The following is a 16,107-nucleotide window of genomic DNA, read 5'->3' as shown; positions in this document are numbered from 1 at the left end:
ATATTTATTATATTTCTACAATTTTTATTATATTTAATTTAATTATTATATTTGTAATAAATATATTTAAAATTATATATTTTAATATTTATAAATATATAATTAGTATAATTTTTAATTCCTTATATTTAAATATTTTTTTTTAATTGCAGGTCACATTAATTTTTATTTTTAATAATAGATAAGATATAAAATATATTTTCTTTTTAGAATATATATAATTTTATTAAATATTTATTTATTTATATATTATTTTTTATTTTAAAATAAATCCTTCATTTTTAATTTTTCAATAATTATGAAATTTAAACCTATTTAAATAATATATTATATTAAAAATTACTTAATATAATTTACATAAATAAAAATATTTTAATTTATTATAAAAATTAATTTTTTTTTTATAAATAATTAAGATTAATTTTATTTTCTTAAAGAAAAATATTTATAATTATTTCATTTATTAAATTTAATTATTTTACTATAATATATATTTTTTTTCTTTTTATTATAGTTAGAAGATAAAAAGTGATTTTTTTTTCAGTATTTCTATAATTTTTTTCGTTTTTAGTTATATCTTATTCATTTTATTCATCTTTTATATTTTTTTAATCTTTTTCATCTTTTTCTTCTTCTAAATCATTATCAGTTTCATCCCTATTTTTTTTTAAAACAATAATTTTAAATCATTAATATTCTATAAAAGTAAATCATTATCTGCAAAAAGTATTTTTTACGAATTAGATTAGGCTTAAAACAAATAATTTTGTTAAGCAACTCTAAAACATCTATTATTTTCGCCTTCTTTATATTAAATATTTAATTACTAATGTTTTTTCTAAATTTATTAATTAAAAAAATAAATGTAGATAAAAAATAAATATATATATATATATAAATATATATATTTATATATTTAATATTTATTTATATTTTTATATATATTTTATATTATACATACTATATATTATTTAATTCAGGTAATTTTTATTTAGTTAACATTTACACAAATTAAAAATTTTTAACATATTTACTACTTGATAATGAACATAATTTATTAACATTATATGAACTACTATTAGACAAAATAATTTGTTTATTTTATTTTTATTCACCACAAAATTTAGTTGAAGTTGTAGTCAAAAAATTATTTGATAATTCTCTTTTATTTTTTCGACTATTTTAATTTAAAATATTAGTTTTTGAATTATTATCTATAAATTAAAAATATTTATAATAAAAATAAATATTATAATATAATAATTAATATAAGATTAAAATATTAATTATATATTTAATATGAATTTTATATTATAAAAAATGAAATTATAAATAAAAAAATAAAAAATAATAAATAATTAAATAAATATAATAAATATAATATAAGATAATATAGATATATATTTTAAATAAAGTATAGATTATAAAATATATATAAATATATACATATATATATTATATTTATATTTATATTTATATTTATATTTATATTTATATTTATATTTATATTTATAAATTACATGAATAATTTTTCAGTTATTTTTAATCATATATTAAACTAGTTTTTTCAATTTCTTTATTATTATTATAAAAAAAATTATCTTAAGTATTAAAAATTTTTTCTAATTTTTATTTTAAATTATTTTATTATAAAAGTTCTTTTTTTTATTCTATATTATAGAATTTTTTAACTTAATCTAATTCTTATTATTTATTTTATTAATCTTATAATAATCTTTATTTTTTTGTGTTTTTTTCATCTTCTTCGTCTTATTTGAATTTTATTAATAGTTAATTTAACTAATCTCTAAATGAAATATTTTAAAAACTTTTTAAGTTTTTATCATTTTTTTCCTTTTTTTCGTTAAATTATTATTACATTATTTCTAATATAGATATTTTTTTTATTAGTTTATTTTTTAAATCATTTATGTCATTTTCAGTAAAATATTTTTATATTAAATAAATTTTTCGGGCTTTTTCGATTTCTTCATCACTTAATCCATTATTTTCAATTATTTTTAAAAAACTAAATACCTAATCTAAATCTTATATTTTCTATTCGATCCAATCGAAAGGAAAATACCATTTAGTTTACTTATCATACACTCCTAAGTTTATTTTAGAGTACAATTCGCCTTCTAAGCTCCATATATTGACATGTTTATCAAAAGAACATGATATAATAGACTTCGGTTCTTCTATTTTACATATTTTATTAATCAATCCTTAATGGCCTACCCATCTATGTAGTAAAACACTATTTAAAGCATGCACAGTTAGTTAATATTTATTATTTTTATTCTCTTAACTATTGATTAAATTTTCTGCTGTTTTTGAGGCGTTTATTAAGTCTTTTCTGCGGAGTTAAAAACTCTGTTTTTTCTTTTCTTCTTTTATAGGAATTATATTACGAGTGTAAAAAATATCGGATAAATTCCATATTTATATAAAACCTTTTGTATCTCCTAAATATATGTAACAATATTGATTTTATTATTTGTTATTTTGCTTATTTTAATCATATTAAAACCAGTATTTTTAAAAAGTCTCGTTTTTTTCTAAATTGTCAGTTTCGCTTTATGTACTTTCTTCACTGATGATTATTTTTTTTTCACTATTTGTTTCTTCTTATTATGTAATTGGCCAATTATTATTTTTTTTTTATTTTTAAAATTATTTAAAATTAAGACTGCTCTTTTGAATTATAGGCTTAAAGTTTTCAACATCTTCAGGTATAAAATCGTCTACTGGAACACATCTTTTTAAGCCATAATTTAATTCTGATTCGCAAATGATACTATTGACAGAAAAATATTATTCTATTCCGTCTATCCACATAGAATTCATTATCTTTATAATAATCTAGTATTTATATTTAAAATTACAATTTTTAGTCCCCCATATATATACAGCACCATTTAAAGAAGCAGCTGCTATAGCTGGATATGGATCTAAAAATTCCAAGCATGTTATTTCTATATCATCGGCTTTTAATATACTTTCTAATTTTCCAGTTTCAAATTCCCATAATGCAATAATACCTTATAAATAAATAATTATATATATATATATATATATATATATATATATATATTTATATATTTATTGATATTTTTAAATTTATTATTTAGAAATATAATGTATAAGTTTTTTTTTTATTTTTTATTTTTTAAAAATACAGAAAAATTAAAAAAATTCTAAAAGGTAATATATATTATACCATTTATCGATCCACTAGCTATAAAAGATTATTTAGAAGAATATACTAATGAGACTATTTCAGCATTCATATGTCCTCCAGTTAGTACTTTAATTAGTATACTTTCTTCTGATTCACTTTCGTCGTATATTCTTATAGTAGAATCTGAATATGAACATATTAGTAATTTTTCTTCGTGTATATATATCATTTAAGAGATTTCATTTACATCCTTTTTATTACTAACTTGTATTTATTTTTTTGAAAACTCAGAGTCTTCTATTTCTTTTTCGTCATTCACATTTTTCAAAAACTCTCCGTTTTTCATATTATATTGTCTCACATTTCCACTATTGTCCGAAAGGTAAAATTTCCTTTAGCGAGCTCCAAAACAAAAAACGGAAAGCTCGATTGAATTTTAATCATTAAATTCGTTAAAAACTTTATTTAATTTTCCGGTCATGGCATCGTATAATCGTATATCTATTCTTTTTTAAAAAATATATATTTATATATATCATTTCCTTTTACTTGGTTAAGATAACAATTTAATTAAAATATAAATTAAAATCAACATTTAAAGCATATATTTCTTCATTTATATTTTTTACATTTTTTTGTACTTCAGAATTTTCAAAATACATTAATCTTTTTCCTGCAAAAATAATTCTATCATATTTTCCAAAAACAAAACATAAATCATATATTTATCCAAAAGAACTAAATATAGATTTATTTCAAATAATATATTTATATATATATATACGCTTCAGTAACTATTATTTAAATAGTCTACATAATACGTATATCCCATATTCTTATATTACAATTATCATCTACAGAAACTACATTAGGGCTTTAAGGAATAAATTAACAAGTAGCCACTAGGCTAGAATGTCCTTCTAATTTTCCAACAAAAACCCTTGTAATGGAAGATTCAGGGCACCTATTCAATATATAAATATATATATATATTATGTATATTTATTATTTTATTTAAAAAATACCAAACATTTATATATGATTCGAATCCTATAGAAAGTAAATAAGAACCATTTTGATATGAATAAGCTAATTGTCTGATTCCTCTTTCAGTTTTGGAAGGGTCTTTTAATTCTACTAAGAGGGAAGGCTCATCTTATATTAAATCCCATAATTTTATAGTTCCATCTAAAGAAGAGGAGGCTATTAGTTTTGGAGAAACTAATTCTTAGACACTTGTAATCACTTGTTTATGGGCATTTATTATTTTATCGGGATTTATTATTATTCTTCTATTTTCGCCTTACTATATATATATTATATTTATTTTTTAGATATTTTTTTATTTATAATACTTATGTTTATTATTAAAAACTCCATGTTTTTAAAGTATTATCGTTTCCTGCTGTTATCCATAATTTATGTAAAGGCATATACCATATTCCTGTTTATAAATTATCTAATTTTATATTTTTAGCTATTTTTTAACTAAAATTATTTTCCCAAAAAACTATTTATTTTTTAGATGTAATAGCACCTATCTTTATATATATATATTTTTAAATATGTTATATGTATTTATTTTTACTATGTTTATAGATTCTGCAATATGAAAGTCAATAATAAATTAAGCATTATTAGTATCATTAGGTACTTATAAACAAATTTTATTTGAATTAGTAATTAATTCTCTACAATCTGACAAATAGAATTTTATTTTATTTGAATTCTATTCTAAACAAAAAATGCAGTCATTATGTGGAGAATAGACTATTTTTTTAATTAAACTGGCATGTGTAGAATTATCTATGAATTTATGCTACACATATTTTTTTAAAGACCTTGAATATGCCTTATCAACTATTTCTTATTCGGTAATATCTTTTCCTTTATCAAATTAATCTTTATTTATATATTAAAATATATTTTATTATTCTTATATTTTATTTTTTATAAAAAACTGTTAAATTTTTCTTTATCTCCCCCTGCTCCTATGACTGCATCTATTATATAAGTCGTAAATTCGCTCCATTCCATATGTTTATCCCCATTAATATCTATATCTTAAAATAATTTTATTAATCCAGTTACTAATTCGTACTTTTCTTCTACAGGATGTACTATAGCACATTTCATTAACCAAATAAAATTCACTAATTCAATTCCGTTCGGATGTTCATTAAATTCATCTTCTAAAGCGGCTAATTTTTCATTATCTAATAACATCATGAGCCTTTTATTTATTTTAAAATTATTTAATATTTTTTTTTTTTTTGCCTTTCGGCTGTATAAGGATTTTTTTCATTTCTTAAAAGACGGGGATTTTCTTTTAAATAATTTATTACATCTTTTAAGGACGGTTCGACTTTTTTTAAAGAACGGTTGAGTGCAGTTTATTGACGGCTGATGAAATTTAATGGCTTTTAAGGTTTCATGCTTTTATATATTGTTTGTTTTTGTTATATTTGAAAAATAAATTAATTTTGAAAATATATAAGAATTATTTTTTAATAATATTTATTTATAATTTTTTTTGTTTTTCTTATTATAAGTATAAAAGTTTATAATTTATAATAATTATTAACATTTATTATTTTTATCATATAGCATTTTTAAATTTTTATGAATAAAATTTTTATTTTGTAAATAAAATATATAAAAATAATACGAATATTAATAATAATTATATGCTATTAATTAATATATAATATATATAAAAATTAAGCGATTTTATCTTAATTTCTATAATTTTTATTTTTTTAAATAAATAATAATTGATATATATATATATATATATATATATATATATATATATATATATATATATATATATATATATATATATATATATCTTAATATGAAAATTTTATTTATTTTATAAACACACCAATTATGTTAAAGTTGATTAGTTTATACTTTTAATTTTGTCTCTTTTTTTAAAAGCATTAATTTAATCACATTTCATATCTTTTATATAATTCGAATTATTTATTTCTAAATTTTATATATTTAAATTTATATAATAATTATATTATATTTTACTTAATAATTAGCGATAGCGCATTAAATTTTAATTGTGTTTAAACAAAAACAATTATTTTTTTCTATATTTTTATGTCTTATTTATGATATAATTTCAAAATATTTATATAAATTTTCTCAATAATTTTTTTAACTATAGACTGGTTTTAAAGGATTTATATTTATTAGTTATAAATTTCTTCTATAAATATTTTTATATATACAATTTATAGGAATAAACTAAAAATCTTTTTCTCATTATATACGTTAGATTTGTTTTTCCTTATAAAGAATATCTTTTATATTTAAATTAAATTTAAGAAATTTAACAAATTTAATATGGATGAAATTTATTTTCAGGGTCTAAATAATTAATTTTGGGATTTTTTTATTAACATCTAAGTCATTTTTTTTTATTTAAAAAATATTCTGAAATGTTGGATAATGTGTTTTTATGCTTATGTCGCAGCAAATTTATTTTTTATTAAAATTATTTATATATAAAATCGTTTGGCACATTTTATTATATTTTCTATATATTTAACTTCTATTTTTAGACATATTATTTACTTAATTTTATTTATTTAAGTAAATTTAAATTTCATGATATATGATATTAAGTTGATTTTTTTAATGAAAAGGTCAATCAAAATGGTATTACATATATAATATAAAAATATTAAAATTAATAAAAAAATAAAATTATAATTTAACAATTGGAAATATGTATTAAAGTGACTTTATTTAAAAGTAAAATTTATAATAAATATTAAAATCATAAATCTTTAAAATTTATCATTATAAGATATTTAGTTTCTTAACACAGAGAAAATATAAATAAAAAATAATTAAACTTCTAATAAAATCATTTATAATTTACTCATTGATTCATTTAATATTCTCATATACATGAAATCTTTATTTAAAAAAAATAAAAGCATAAATAAAAAAATAAGATTCTGTTTATAAATTAATATTTGAAGAAAATTTCGACTTTTAAAAAATAGATAAAAATAAAAGGAATATTGTACATAATTTTACTCACGGATAAACAGAATAATAAATATATATAAAAAATGATGTTTATATACAAAATATTTAAATTTAATATTGCATAAATAGTTAAAATCCTATATATATTTTCCCATAAACCCAAAAAGTTCATATAATTATAAATTATGTTGACATGATACTTCCTAGAAGTTTAATTTTACTTAAGGAAAATTACAAACTTAAATTCTTATAACTAAAACCGGTCTTGGGAATCCTATTTGTCTCATGTAGTAAATAAAAACAGTCTCATGGTTCGAAAATCGATAAATTTAACAAAGTCAAAAGTGACATTGAGGCATGATGGGGTAGATATATGTAATGAATGTAAGTTTATCTTAATTTTAGGCTAAATTCGGATACTTTGTATGTATATAGAATTAAATATAAATTAAATAGAATATTGATATAATTTATAAGTTTGAAAATTTGATTTATGTATCAAAAATTTACTTATTTATTATTTTAAAATGATGCCAAAAATTAATTAATAATTATAAATAGAGTATAATAATCGAAATTTAAATATATTGATAAATTAAAAGTTTATTAAAAATATAATAATTTATTTTATATATATAGTTTTTTAATAAATATATAATTATATATATTTTTGAATATAATAATTATAGTTTAATATATTTTTTTATATTATTTTATTTATATTATGTTTTTTATTTTATAATATTAAAATTAATAAATATTTATTTATTTTATTCCTATTTTTTTCTCAAATTGAAATTAAATTTTATGTTCGAATTTTATTTTATTACAAAAACGCTTCGTTTTAATCAAAACTTATATTTTATACATTATTTTCATCTAACATTATCATATCTTCAGTAAAAGATTCTTACTTTCCAATTGAAAAGACTAATAATCCTAAAAAATATAATAAATAAATACAAATCTAGACAAGTGTAGGCATTTAAAAATCATCTAAAAATATAAAAGAAAAAAAACTTACAAAAAAAAGTCTAAAAATTCCCAAAAAAGCATCAAAAAATATCTAAGGTACATTATTTTATAAGGAAATAATTAATTTATTATTAACAAAACTAGTCAAAAATGCTATAGAAAAATTGAGTAGAAAAATTTTAGGGTCGAGTATATTTAATATGTCTAAAAAAGTGATTTTTTCATATATAATAATGTAAAAAAAAATCAAGAAAGTGCTAATTAGTTAATAGGAAAAAAATGAGAATTATATAGGAATTTTATTCTGGATTTTATTTTAGATTTTTCCAAAAAAACATATTGAAAGGCTTCCAATAATGCAAAAAAAGCAAATTTCAAAAGAATTTTTGTTTACAGAAAAAATGAAAAATATGACTAAAAAAATTAGCAAAAATCCAAGAAACTCCAATTTATTAAAATTTTAAAAAGTCTTTTTTCTCTAAATTATTTCCATTAAAAAAATATACATAGAACATAATATATAAACATCTATTATTTGTATTTAAAAAACTGAATAAGATAAAGAACATGCAAAAATGGAATAAAAAATGCCTTAAAAGAATATGAATTTTAGATTCTAATGTGTAAAAATTATATTTTTTTAATACAAACGATTTATTTAAATCTCATTTTTCTTCTCAAATGTATATTCGTTATACACTATTGGTAAATATATTATTACTATTAAAATTTGTTAGTAAAAAAGATATTTTAAAGGTTATATTTCGTCTTATTTTTATTATATTTATCTTGTTAAAATATATGAAGGACCTTTTAAGCTTTATATTATGGTTAATATAAATAATAGCATTTTACTTTCTAATGAAATTTATTTTACCATTTATTTTGGAATTTGTTTTAAATATGATATCTTTTAAGTTTATAGATATAAGGGTATATTTTATTATTAATCATAGTAAAGCTTTGATTCCCTTTTAATACCTTATTCAGAGTATAACTTATAATGGGGTTATTAAATATCTTATTATTAATAATACATTTTTTTTAATTTTATATTTAAATTTTGAAATAAATATTTATAAAAAAATAAAAAGAAAAGATCTATAGAATATATACAGAAAATATATATATATATATATATATATATATATTTTATTTATATATATATTTATATATAATATAAATATTTAAATATTTTTAGATTTTTTTTTTTTATTATAATATATAAATTACATATATATTTCTTAAATTTTTTTATTTATAATATTTCTAATGTTATTTTAAGTAATTTTCTTATTTAAAAATAAATTAAATTAAATACTAATTTTTTAAATTGAGCTTTAATATATAATTATTTATATATAACTTACTAAAATTATTATATTTTATTTTAATTTTCATAATTCCTATTTTAATTTATCCAAAAATTAACTAAAGTTATCAACTTGACTTTTTAATGTTTATGTTTTTATTTTTTATCTTTTTTTTTTTAAATATATCTTTAAATTGAAATAAAAAAATACTGGTTTATTTTTTCACTTAGATATTAATTCTTATTTGATTTCTTTTAAACTTTAAACTCTAAACTTTCTTATAATTAATATTTTTCATTTATAATTTTATTATATTCATTAAGATTCATTTTCATCTTTTTTTATATATATTATAATAAAAATTTATATTATTAATAAATAACTTCAGCTTAAACTATTTTCATTTATTATTTCATATAATTGATTGCTTCAAGTAGAGTTTTTTCTTCATCTTATTCTTCATTTGCCATTTCGTTTTCAAATCCATTTGTTTTTTATTGTAATTATTTTATTTTATTTTTAATTTTTATAATCTTAGTATCTAAATAGAAATTTTTTATTGATTCTTATTCATATTTATCAGCAAAAACCAAATAATTTTCATATTTTTGTTTATACTCTTTTTTCATATTTTCTATACAATTTAAACAGAAACCTCTTTAAAATAAAAAATAACAATTATATTAAATACAATTACTTGTATTTAGGCTTAGGCTCACCACATTAACATATAGAAGTAATAAGTTCTTTAGCTTTTTAAGCTTCTGCACTTAAAATAATAGGTGCTGTTGTTCTTTTTTTAGAATTTTACATAGTTTTTTAATTGGATCTCATATTTATATTTTTCAATTCTTATATAGAATATTATAGGTTGACAATTTCTTTTTATTCTTTATTTAAAAAAGTCGTTAATTTCATATTTTCATTTTAAATATTTTTAATTTTGTTTTTAATTATGTAAATTTCGGGCATATTTTTATCATATTTATTTGATATTTTAGTATCATTTTTTTGATTATCTGTTTTCTGTTAAGAGGTTTTATTTTTTTCGAAAGAAACTTCTACAGGCTTTTTTTGAATTATTTCTAAAAATTAAATTAGAAATTCGAACTTTTTTCCCGCAAAATTAATAAAAGTGTACATTTTTTTTATTTGACAGTCATTTTTATGAATCTATTATTATTAAGAAATTAGAGAGTTTTCCTCATCTTATATATTTTCTAGTTTTTCTTCCTATATAAATTCTTCATTTAAAAAAACTAAATCATATAATGGAGATTGAGAAGTATCAAGCAATTATTAAGAAGAATAAATTTAAATTTAAAGATTATCTTTATAGGAGAATGTTTAATATTCATTAGCAGTATCATTTTTTAAATCAAAAAGGAATTTCTGTTTATTTTTTGATTATTCAAGTGCTTTTTTTTAAAGAGAATTCAAATTAATTTTAATTAGGCAATTTTTATCTAGAATTTCATTAGAAATGATTTTTTTTTGGAGTTATTTCGGTATAGAAATTTTTATTTTTTAAAGCGGTTATTCTATAAAGGTATTAGCGTGTAAATTGACTTAGAAAAAAACTAAAAGTTTAATATTTTAAGGTAATTCTTTATCTTTGAAAAAACAAGAAAAAACCTGAAAAGAATTATGGGCTATATTCGATGTTTTTATACTTATTTTTGGATTGAGAATATTTTAAGAAGGGAAATCTCCATTTAGATAAAATTATTTTTAAAAGCATATTTTTTTTCTTCATTTTCTTCAATATTTTCTTCGTTATTTTAATTATTTTCTGAATATATTTTTTTTATTTAAACTAAGAACATAATGTCTTTCTTTTAATTATTCCTTAGAAAAGAAAGCTCTTGGAAAAATTTCATATTTATTTTCTAAAAAAAATTATTAAAAGAAAAGACTTCTTCGCAACTTTTTTTAGATTCGACTTCTTAGATAGTCATTTTATATATAAAATTCTGCATTTTTTTTACTAATTATTTGTCTTAAAACAGCATCTATTTAGGTATATAAATTCCAGGTTAAAAAAGGCTTTAATTATATGAATTTTCCTGCTCAAAACTTAAAAAACTATACTAAAATTTTAAAAAAAATCCAGTAAAATTTAAATTCTAACCCCCACTATTATTAAAAAAACTAACTAAAAAATACAAGAATCCTTCCTTATCGTAAAAAAAGCACTCCTAAATTTATCTGCAAAAACCTCCTATAATTTCATTTTCTATTAAAACCTCAATTTAAATAAATTCGAGAAAACTTTTAATTTAAAAGACCATTTTTTAACATAAATCAGTATCCGTGGTAATTTCTGATACTTTTTAACTTTTTTGGTCTAACATAGTGTATATTTTTAATTTATCTTCTATTTTTTTCAAAAAACTTCCTTTTTTTTCTAATTCGAGTAGTATATCATCTATTTCTTCTATTTCTTCACTTTTTTTTATTTTTTATGAGAATTTTATTTTCTCGCATATATTTCCGATTTTAATTTTTATAAAAAACTCACATTTTTTATCGTTTTTAGATATTTATTATACTAAATCTTATATATTCCAAATATCCACTAAAGATATTACTAATGGTTGAATTTTTTATTAATTTTTTACATAATTACTTATATTTTCCTTTAAAAAATACATCAAATTGTCATCATCTTTTTTATAATCTACTAATTTATCAACCCACTATCTTTCTTTTTCTTCAGGCATCAAATATTAATTAAAAGACTCAAATTAAACCTGAAATTTGAAACTACCAATTATATTTTATTACTCTTAGTCGTCTAAAAGTTCCTCTTAATTTACTTAAAGATACTTATTTTAGACTATATTATCTTTATCTTGACATATAAAGGCTAAATTAAGCTATTTTTAAGGAATTTAGAAAAAATCTTCCTCATAAAGTGCCAAAACATGGTTATTTTTATCCAAAAATTGTACTGAAAAATAATCGAAAGGCCCATAAGTTTCAAAAAAAATATGGTTTTATAAATTACTATGTATAAAGCCATTATTTTGATATAAAATATCTTCGTATTTATCCAAAAAAGAATAATTTTCTAATAAAATTTAAAAATCTTCTTCCATTTTTTCTTCGTTTATTTTTTCGACTTTATCTAATTCAAAATTTATTTTTGTCAAAAAATTTAATTAAATATCTGTATTTTCCTTTGTTTTTTATAGGTTTTTTTCATAAATTAAATTATGTTGAAAATCCCATGTTTAAATACAATTATTTTCTTGTAAAAAAGTCTTAAAAGGCTTTAAATTCCATATTTATTTCTACATAGAATTTTCCATAGAATTTAAGCTTATTTTTATAGAAGAAATTATATTTTCTGCCTAAAAAGTACGCGTTTCGAGTATTTTTAAACATGCGAATCCTAAAAAATTCCTATGAAAACATGTATTGGAATCTTTTATGTTTATTTTTATTTATATAGAGGTTTAAGTGTCCAATTAAAGACATATTTAAGTGTTTTGGATAGATTTTAATGAAGTTTTTAGTGCTTATCCAATTGGTTTTTCACTTCTAGTTTTGGGTTGTTTTTGTGTTTTTTACGATATCTCTTCTAAAGACATTTCAACTAACTGAAATGTTAAGTCTTCTTGTATTTCTGGATGATAGAAAATATAAATGTCATCTATTTTCTAAAAAAATTTTAAAAAATAATATATATTTTTACATTATCATCTAAAAAAATACACTGGATTTAATTTTTTAAAGAAATTTTCAATTTATGTCTCAAAGTCCGATTCGTGATTTAAAAGATATTTTCTTAGTGTAAAATTTGAGTTCTTTGTTTTAAAAATACTTCATATTTTTCTACTTTTTCAATATTTATACTATATAAGGATATATTTTCGGTATTTTTTTTATTTAATTTTTATTCATTTAAAATACTAGCATCAAAAACTAAAGAAAATTCCTAATTTAAATTTAAAAAAAAAGTGGAATATTTATTTATTTGAGTTAATTTTAAATCTTATAAATTCATCTTTTTTATTATTTTTAATTCATTATTTTCCTATATAGCAGTCAATTTAAATGTAATTTCTTAATCTTATTCATTTTTCTAAATCGGAATTTCTATTACACTTTTTAAAGTTGTTTCTATGAATTTCTAATCGCTTATTTAATAATATAAAATGTAGTTTAAATTAATATTTTCGTTTTTTTCTTGTAAATTTCGTAAATATAATAAATAATTTTTCTTTTTTTCAGTTTATTCTTCTATTTCTTCGCCTTTTTGTGATATTTCTTAATTTTATTTATTATTATTATTTGATTCTTCAGTAAAATCATCTTTATATTAGTCATCGTTTTCTTATTTTTGACTTTATTATTCGCTTTCTTGAAAATTTTCATTTTCGTAATTATCTTCATAGTTTTCACTCATATTTTTTTTTTTAAAAAAATGAATAATATATTTTATTTTAGGTATTTTTATTTTTTTAAAAAAAATTAAAAATAAATAAATATGCAATATAAAAATAATATATATTTTTTTTTTAATTAAAAAAATTATATAAAAAAATACACAAAAAACATAATAATAACTTAAACATTTATAAGCTATTTTTATAATTTTAAGAAACATAGCCTTTTTATTTTTAAAATTAAATATATATATATATATATATATATATATATATATATATTAATATAAACTTTTCAATTGCTTTTATTTTATTATTTTTAAAATTAATTTATTGATACGTTTATACTTATATATTTAAGGAATAGAGTTAATGTTAATATAACTTTATTTAAATTAACTATAAGAGCTTTTTTCTTCTATATTAATTAATTTTTCACTTGTATCTTATTGAATTTCCTTTATTGAATGTTATAATTATTTTTAAATGCAAAATTTTCATTATAGAAGTTATAAATTGTCTTTATTTTGAAAACATAAAGGAATTTTTTTTCGAAAAAAAGATTACTAAATTAAATATAATGAAAAAAAACTTCTTAAAACTATTTTTCTGTATTCAAATATGTACTTCCAATTAATTTATTGTATATAATATTTCTATTTTTTATAGTCTTATATTCCTTTGTTTGTTTTGCTTTATTGGATATAAGATTTTTATATTTCCATATCTGTGAGGGTAATAGGCTTATTATTATTATTATTTTCAGTTTTAAATTTAATCATAATTAGACTAAGATGTTTTTATATTAGAGTTATATTTAAAGTAATATATTTAAATTTAAATAGAAATATCGTTTATTATATGCGAATCTTATAATATGGTAATTATAAAATATATAAAATTTTAATAAATTACAATTTCATAAAAGAAGATTAAATTAGCAAATATAAACTAATTGTTTTAGTAATTATTTTTTAAAATTTCAAGTTCTTTTTATTATTATTTACTGATTTCCTTCGGATATTTTAATTTCAGTTTTTTACATTTTTTTCCCTCTATTTAAGAAGATTACTATTTAGATAAAAAGATCTTTTAAGAGTATCATTAATATTTTGTTAGTCATAAAACTAATCTATTTATAAAGATTTATTAAGAAATATTTGAAATTTGTCTTTTTTTGTATAAATCTTGTAAGTATTGAAATATCAGTATATTATTTCAGCTTTTAATATACATTTTTATATTTATAGTTAAGTAAAAATCGAAATTTAAGCCACATATAATGCAGATTATATAATTATTTATTTATAGATTGTTTTGATATTATGTTTGTAATAAAATTTAAAATTTTATTGTTGATATTAAATTTAAAGAATAATTTATACTTATTTTGTATAATATTTTAAAAAATTAGGAATTATGATAAAATTTTCAATTAAATATTAAATATTAACAAAAAATATGAAATTATATATATTATAATAATAAAATGAAAAATATTAATAATAATTTATTTATATATAAATACATATATATATATATATATATATATATATATATATTTTATATTTTTTTATTTTAAATAAAATACCATATCATTTTTATTTTTATAATTAAAAAATATAATTAATATTTATGTTAACATTTAGATAACTATTAATACATATATTACAATATAAAGTAATTAAATTAGAATGTTTATTAATATATACAATATATTTTTTTGAGCTATTTGTCAATTTGAAATATTTAGTATAAAATAGTTATTGATAATTAATAAAAAAAATATTATATAATAAATAATATATTATAAAATATTTTAATAATTTATAAATATCCAACAATATTATTTTTAAATTTTTTAACCTATGATATTTAATTTTAAATACAAATATAAAAAATAAAAGCTAAAGAAGGAACAAAAATAAAATATAATTTCGAAAATTTATATTAAATTATATTTTATAAATAATACATATTATTATTTTATAAAATTATATATATATTTTTATATATATATATTATTATTTTTTATTTTAATAAATATTTGATAAAAATAGTAAAATTTAATTTTAACATATATTTTAAATTATAATAAGTTTTAAGTATTTTAAATTTATCTTTACTATTTTCTTAGTTTCATATAATATATTTTTAAATAAAAAACAAAATATTAATTATTTATATTTTTATTTTATATTTAATATTATAAAAAAGGTATAAATAA

General features: G+C 16.8%; 3 protein-coding genes across 3 annotated transcripts, besides 33 other annotated features; all 3 read right to left on the bottom strand. All coding sequences in view use genetic code 6, as the record gives it.

The window, feature by feature from the left end:
• Nucleotides 1-571: 571 nt before the first annotated feature.
• Nucleotides 572-627: a microsatellite.
• Nucleotides 576-634: a microsatellite.
• A 41-nt stretch (nt 635-675) lies between these two features.
• Nucleotides 676-5,655, bottom strand: IMG5_000130 (hypothetical protein). Its single transcript, XM_004040172.1, has 11 exons — nt 5,462-5,655; nt 5,146-5,417; nt 4,773-5,086; nt 4,540-4,725; nt 4,210-4,490; nt 3,969-4,148; nt 3,224-3,922; nt 1,880-3,044; nt 1,521-1,854; nt 962-1,214; nt 676-838 (listed from the first exon to the last, which is right to left on the bottom strand). The coding sequence occupies exons 7-9, from the start codon at nt 3,663-3,665 to the stop codon at nt 1,533-1,535; spliced, it is 1,929 nt and encodes a 642-aa protein (XP_004040220.1). The 5' UTR covers nt 3,666-3,922; nt 3,969-4,148; nt 4,210-4,490; nt 4,540-4,725; nt 4,773-5,086; nt 5,146-5,417; nt 5,462-5,655; the 3' UTR covers nt 676-838; nt 962-1,214; nt 1,521-1,532.
• Nucleotides 881-968: a microsatellite.
• Nucleotides 900-953: a microsatellite.
• Nucleotides 1,227-1,270: a microsatellite.
• Nucleotides 1,279-1,313: a microsatellite.
• Nucleotides 1,314-1,378: a microsatellite.
• Nucleotides 1,324-1,378: a microsatellite.
• Nucleotides 1,329-1,383: a microsatellite.
• Nucleotides 1,362-1,461: a microsatellite.
• Nucleotides 1,429-1,514: a microsatellite.
• Nucleotides 1,450-1,514: a microsatellite.
• Nucleotides 3,061-3,105: a microsatellite.
• Nucleotides 3,061-3,133: a microsatellite.
• Nucleotides 3,063-3,115: a microsatellite.
• Nucleotides 3,094-3,128: a microsatellite.
• Nucleotides 3,861-3,919: a microsatellite.
• Nucleotides 4,434-4,470: a microsatellite.
• Nucleotides 5,656-5,961: 306 nt separating the features above from the next.
• Nucleotides 5,962-6,035: a microsatellite.
• An 840-nt stretch (nt 6,036-6,875) lies between these two features.
• Nucleotides 6,876-6,910: a microsatellite.
• Nucleotides 6,911-7,809: 899 nt separating this feature from the next.
• Nucleotides 7,810-7,904: a microsatellite.
• Nucleotides 7,829-7,886: a microsatellite.
• Nucleotides 7,895-7,938: a microsatellite.
• Nucleotides 7,895-7,945: a microsatellite.
• A 1,214-nt stretch (nt 7,946-9,159) lies between these two features.
• Nucleotides 9,160-10,458, bottom strand: IMG5_000120 (hypothetical protein; the record flags this gene model as incomplete). The annotated part of the gene is made up of 4 exons (XM_004040171.1): nt 9,160-9,193; nt 9,697-9,821; nt 9,870-10,143; nt 10,184-10,458. 4 exons carry the CDS (start codon nt 10,456-10,458, stop codon nt 9,160-9,162), a joined length of 708 nt encoding a protein of 235 aa, XP_004040219.1.
• Nucleotides 9,266-9,313: a microsatellite.
• Nucleotides 9,295-9,360: a microsatellite.
• Nucleotides 9,623-9,665: a microsatellite.
• Nucleotides 10,457-10,502: a microsatellite.
• A 420-nt stretch (nt 10,503-10,922) lies between these two features.
• IMG5_000110 (hypothetical protein) lies at nt 10,923-13,785 on the bottom strand (the record flags this gene model as incomplete). Its single annotated transcript, XM_004040170.1, has 2 exons — nt 13,348-13,785; nt 10,923-13,087 (listed from the first exon to the last, which is right to left on the bottom strand). The coding sequence occupies exons 1-2, from the start codon at nt 13,496-13,498 to the stop codon at nt 10,923-10,925; spliced, it is 2,316 nt and encodes a 771-aa protein (XP_004040218.1). The 5' UTR covers nt 13,499-13,785.
• A 339-nt stretch (nt 13,786-14,124) lies between these two features.
• Nucleotides 14,125-14,162: a microsatellite.
• A 1,233-nt stretch (nt 14,163-15,395) lies between these two features.
• Nucleotides 15,396-15,442: a microsatellite.
• Nucleotides 15,443-15,654: 212 nt separating this feature from the next.
• Nucleotides 15,655-15,697: a microsatellite.
• A 158-nt stretch (nt 15,698-15,855) lies between these two features.
• Nucleotides 15,856-15,912: a microsatellite.
• Nucleotides 15,876-15,908: a microsatellite.
• Nucleotides 15,913-16,107: the final 195 nt, after the last annotated feature.

The sequence above is a fragment of the Ichthyophthirius multifiliis genome (genome assembly GCF_000220395.1).
Source record: "Ichthyophthirius multifiliis unplaced genomic scaffold scaff_1120509249389, whole genome shotgun sequence".
Taxonomy (NCBI): Eukaryota; Ciliophora; class Oligohymenophorea; order Hymenostomatida; genus Ichthyophthirius; species Ichthyophthirius multifiliis.
The sequence above is the reverse complement of the archived record's forward strand: the minus strand, read 5'-3'. Positions and strand labels throughout refer to the sequence as shown.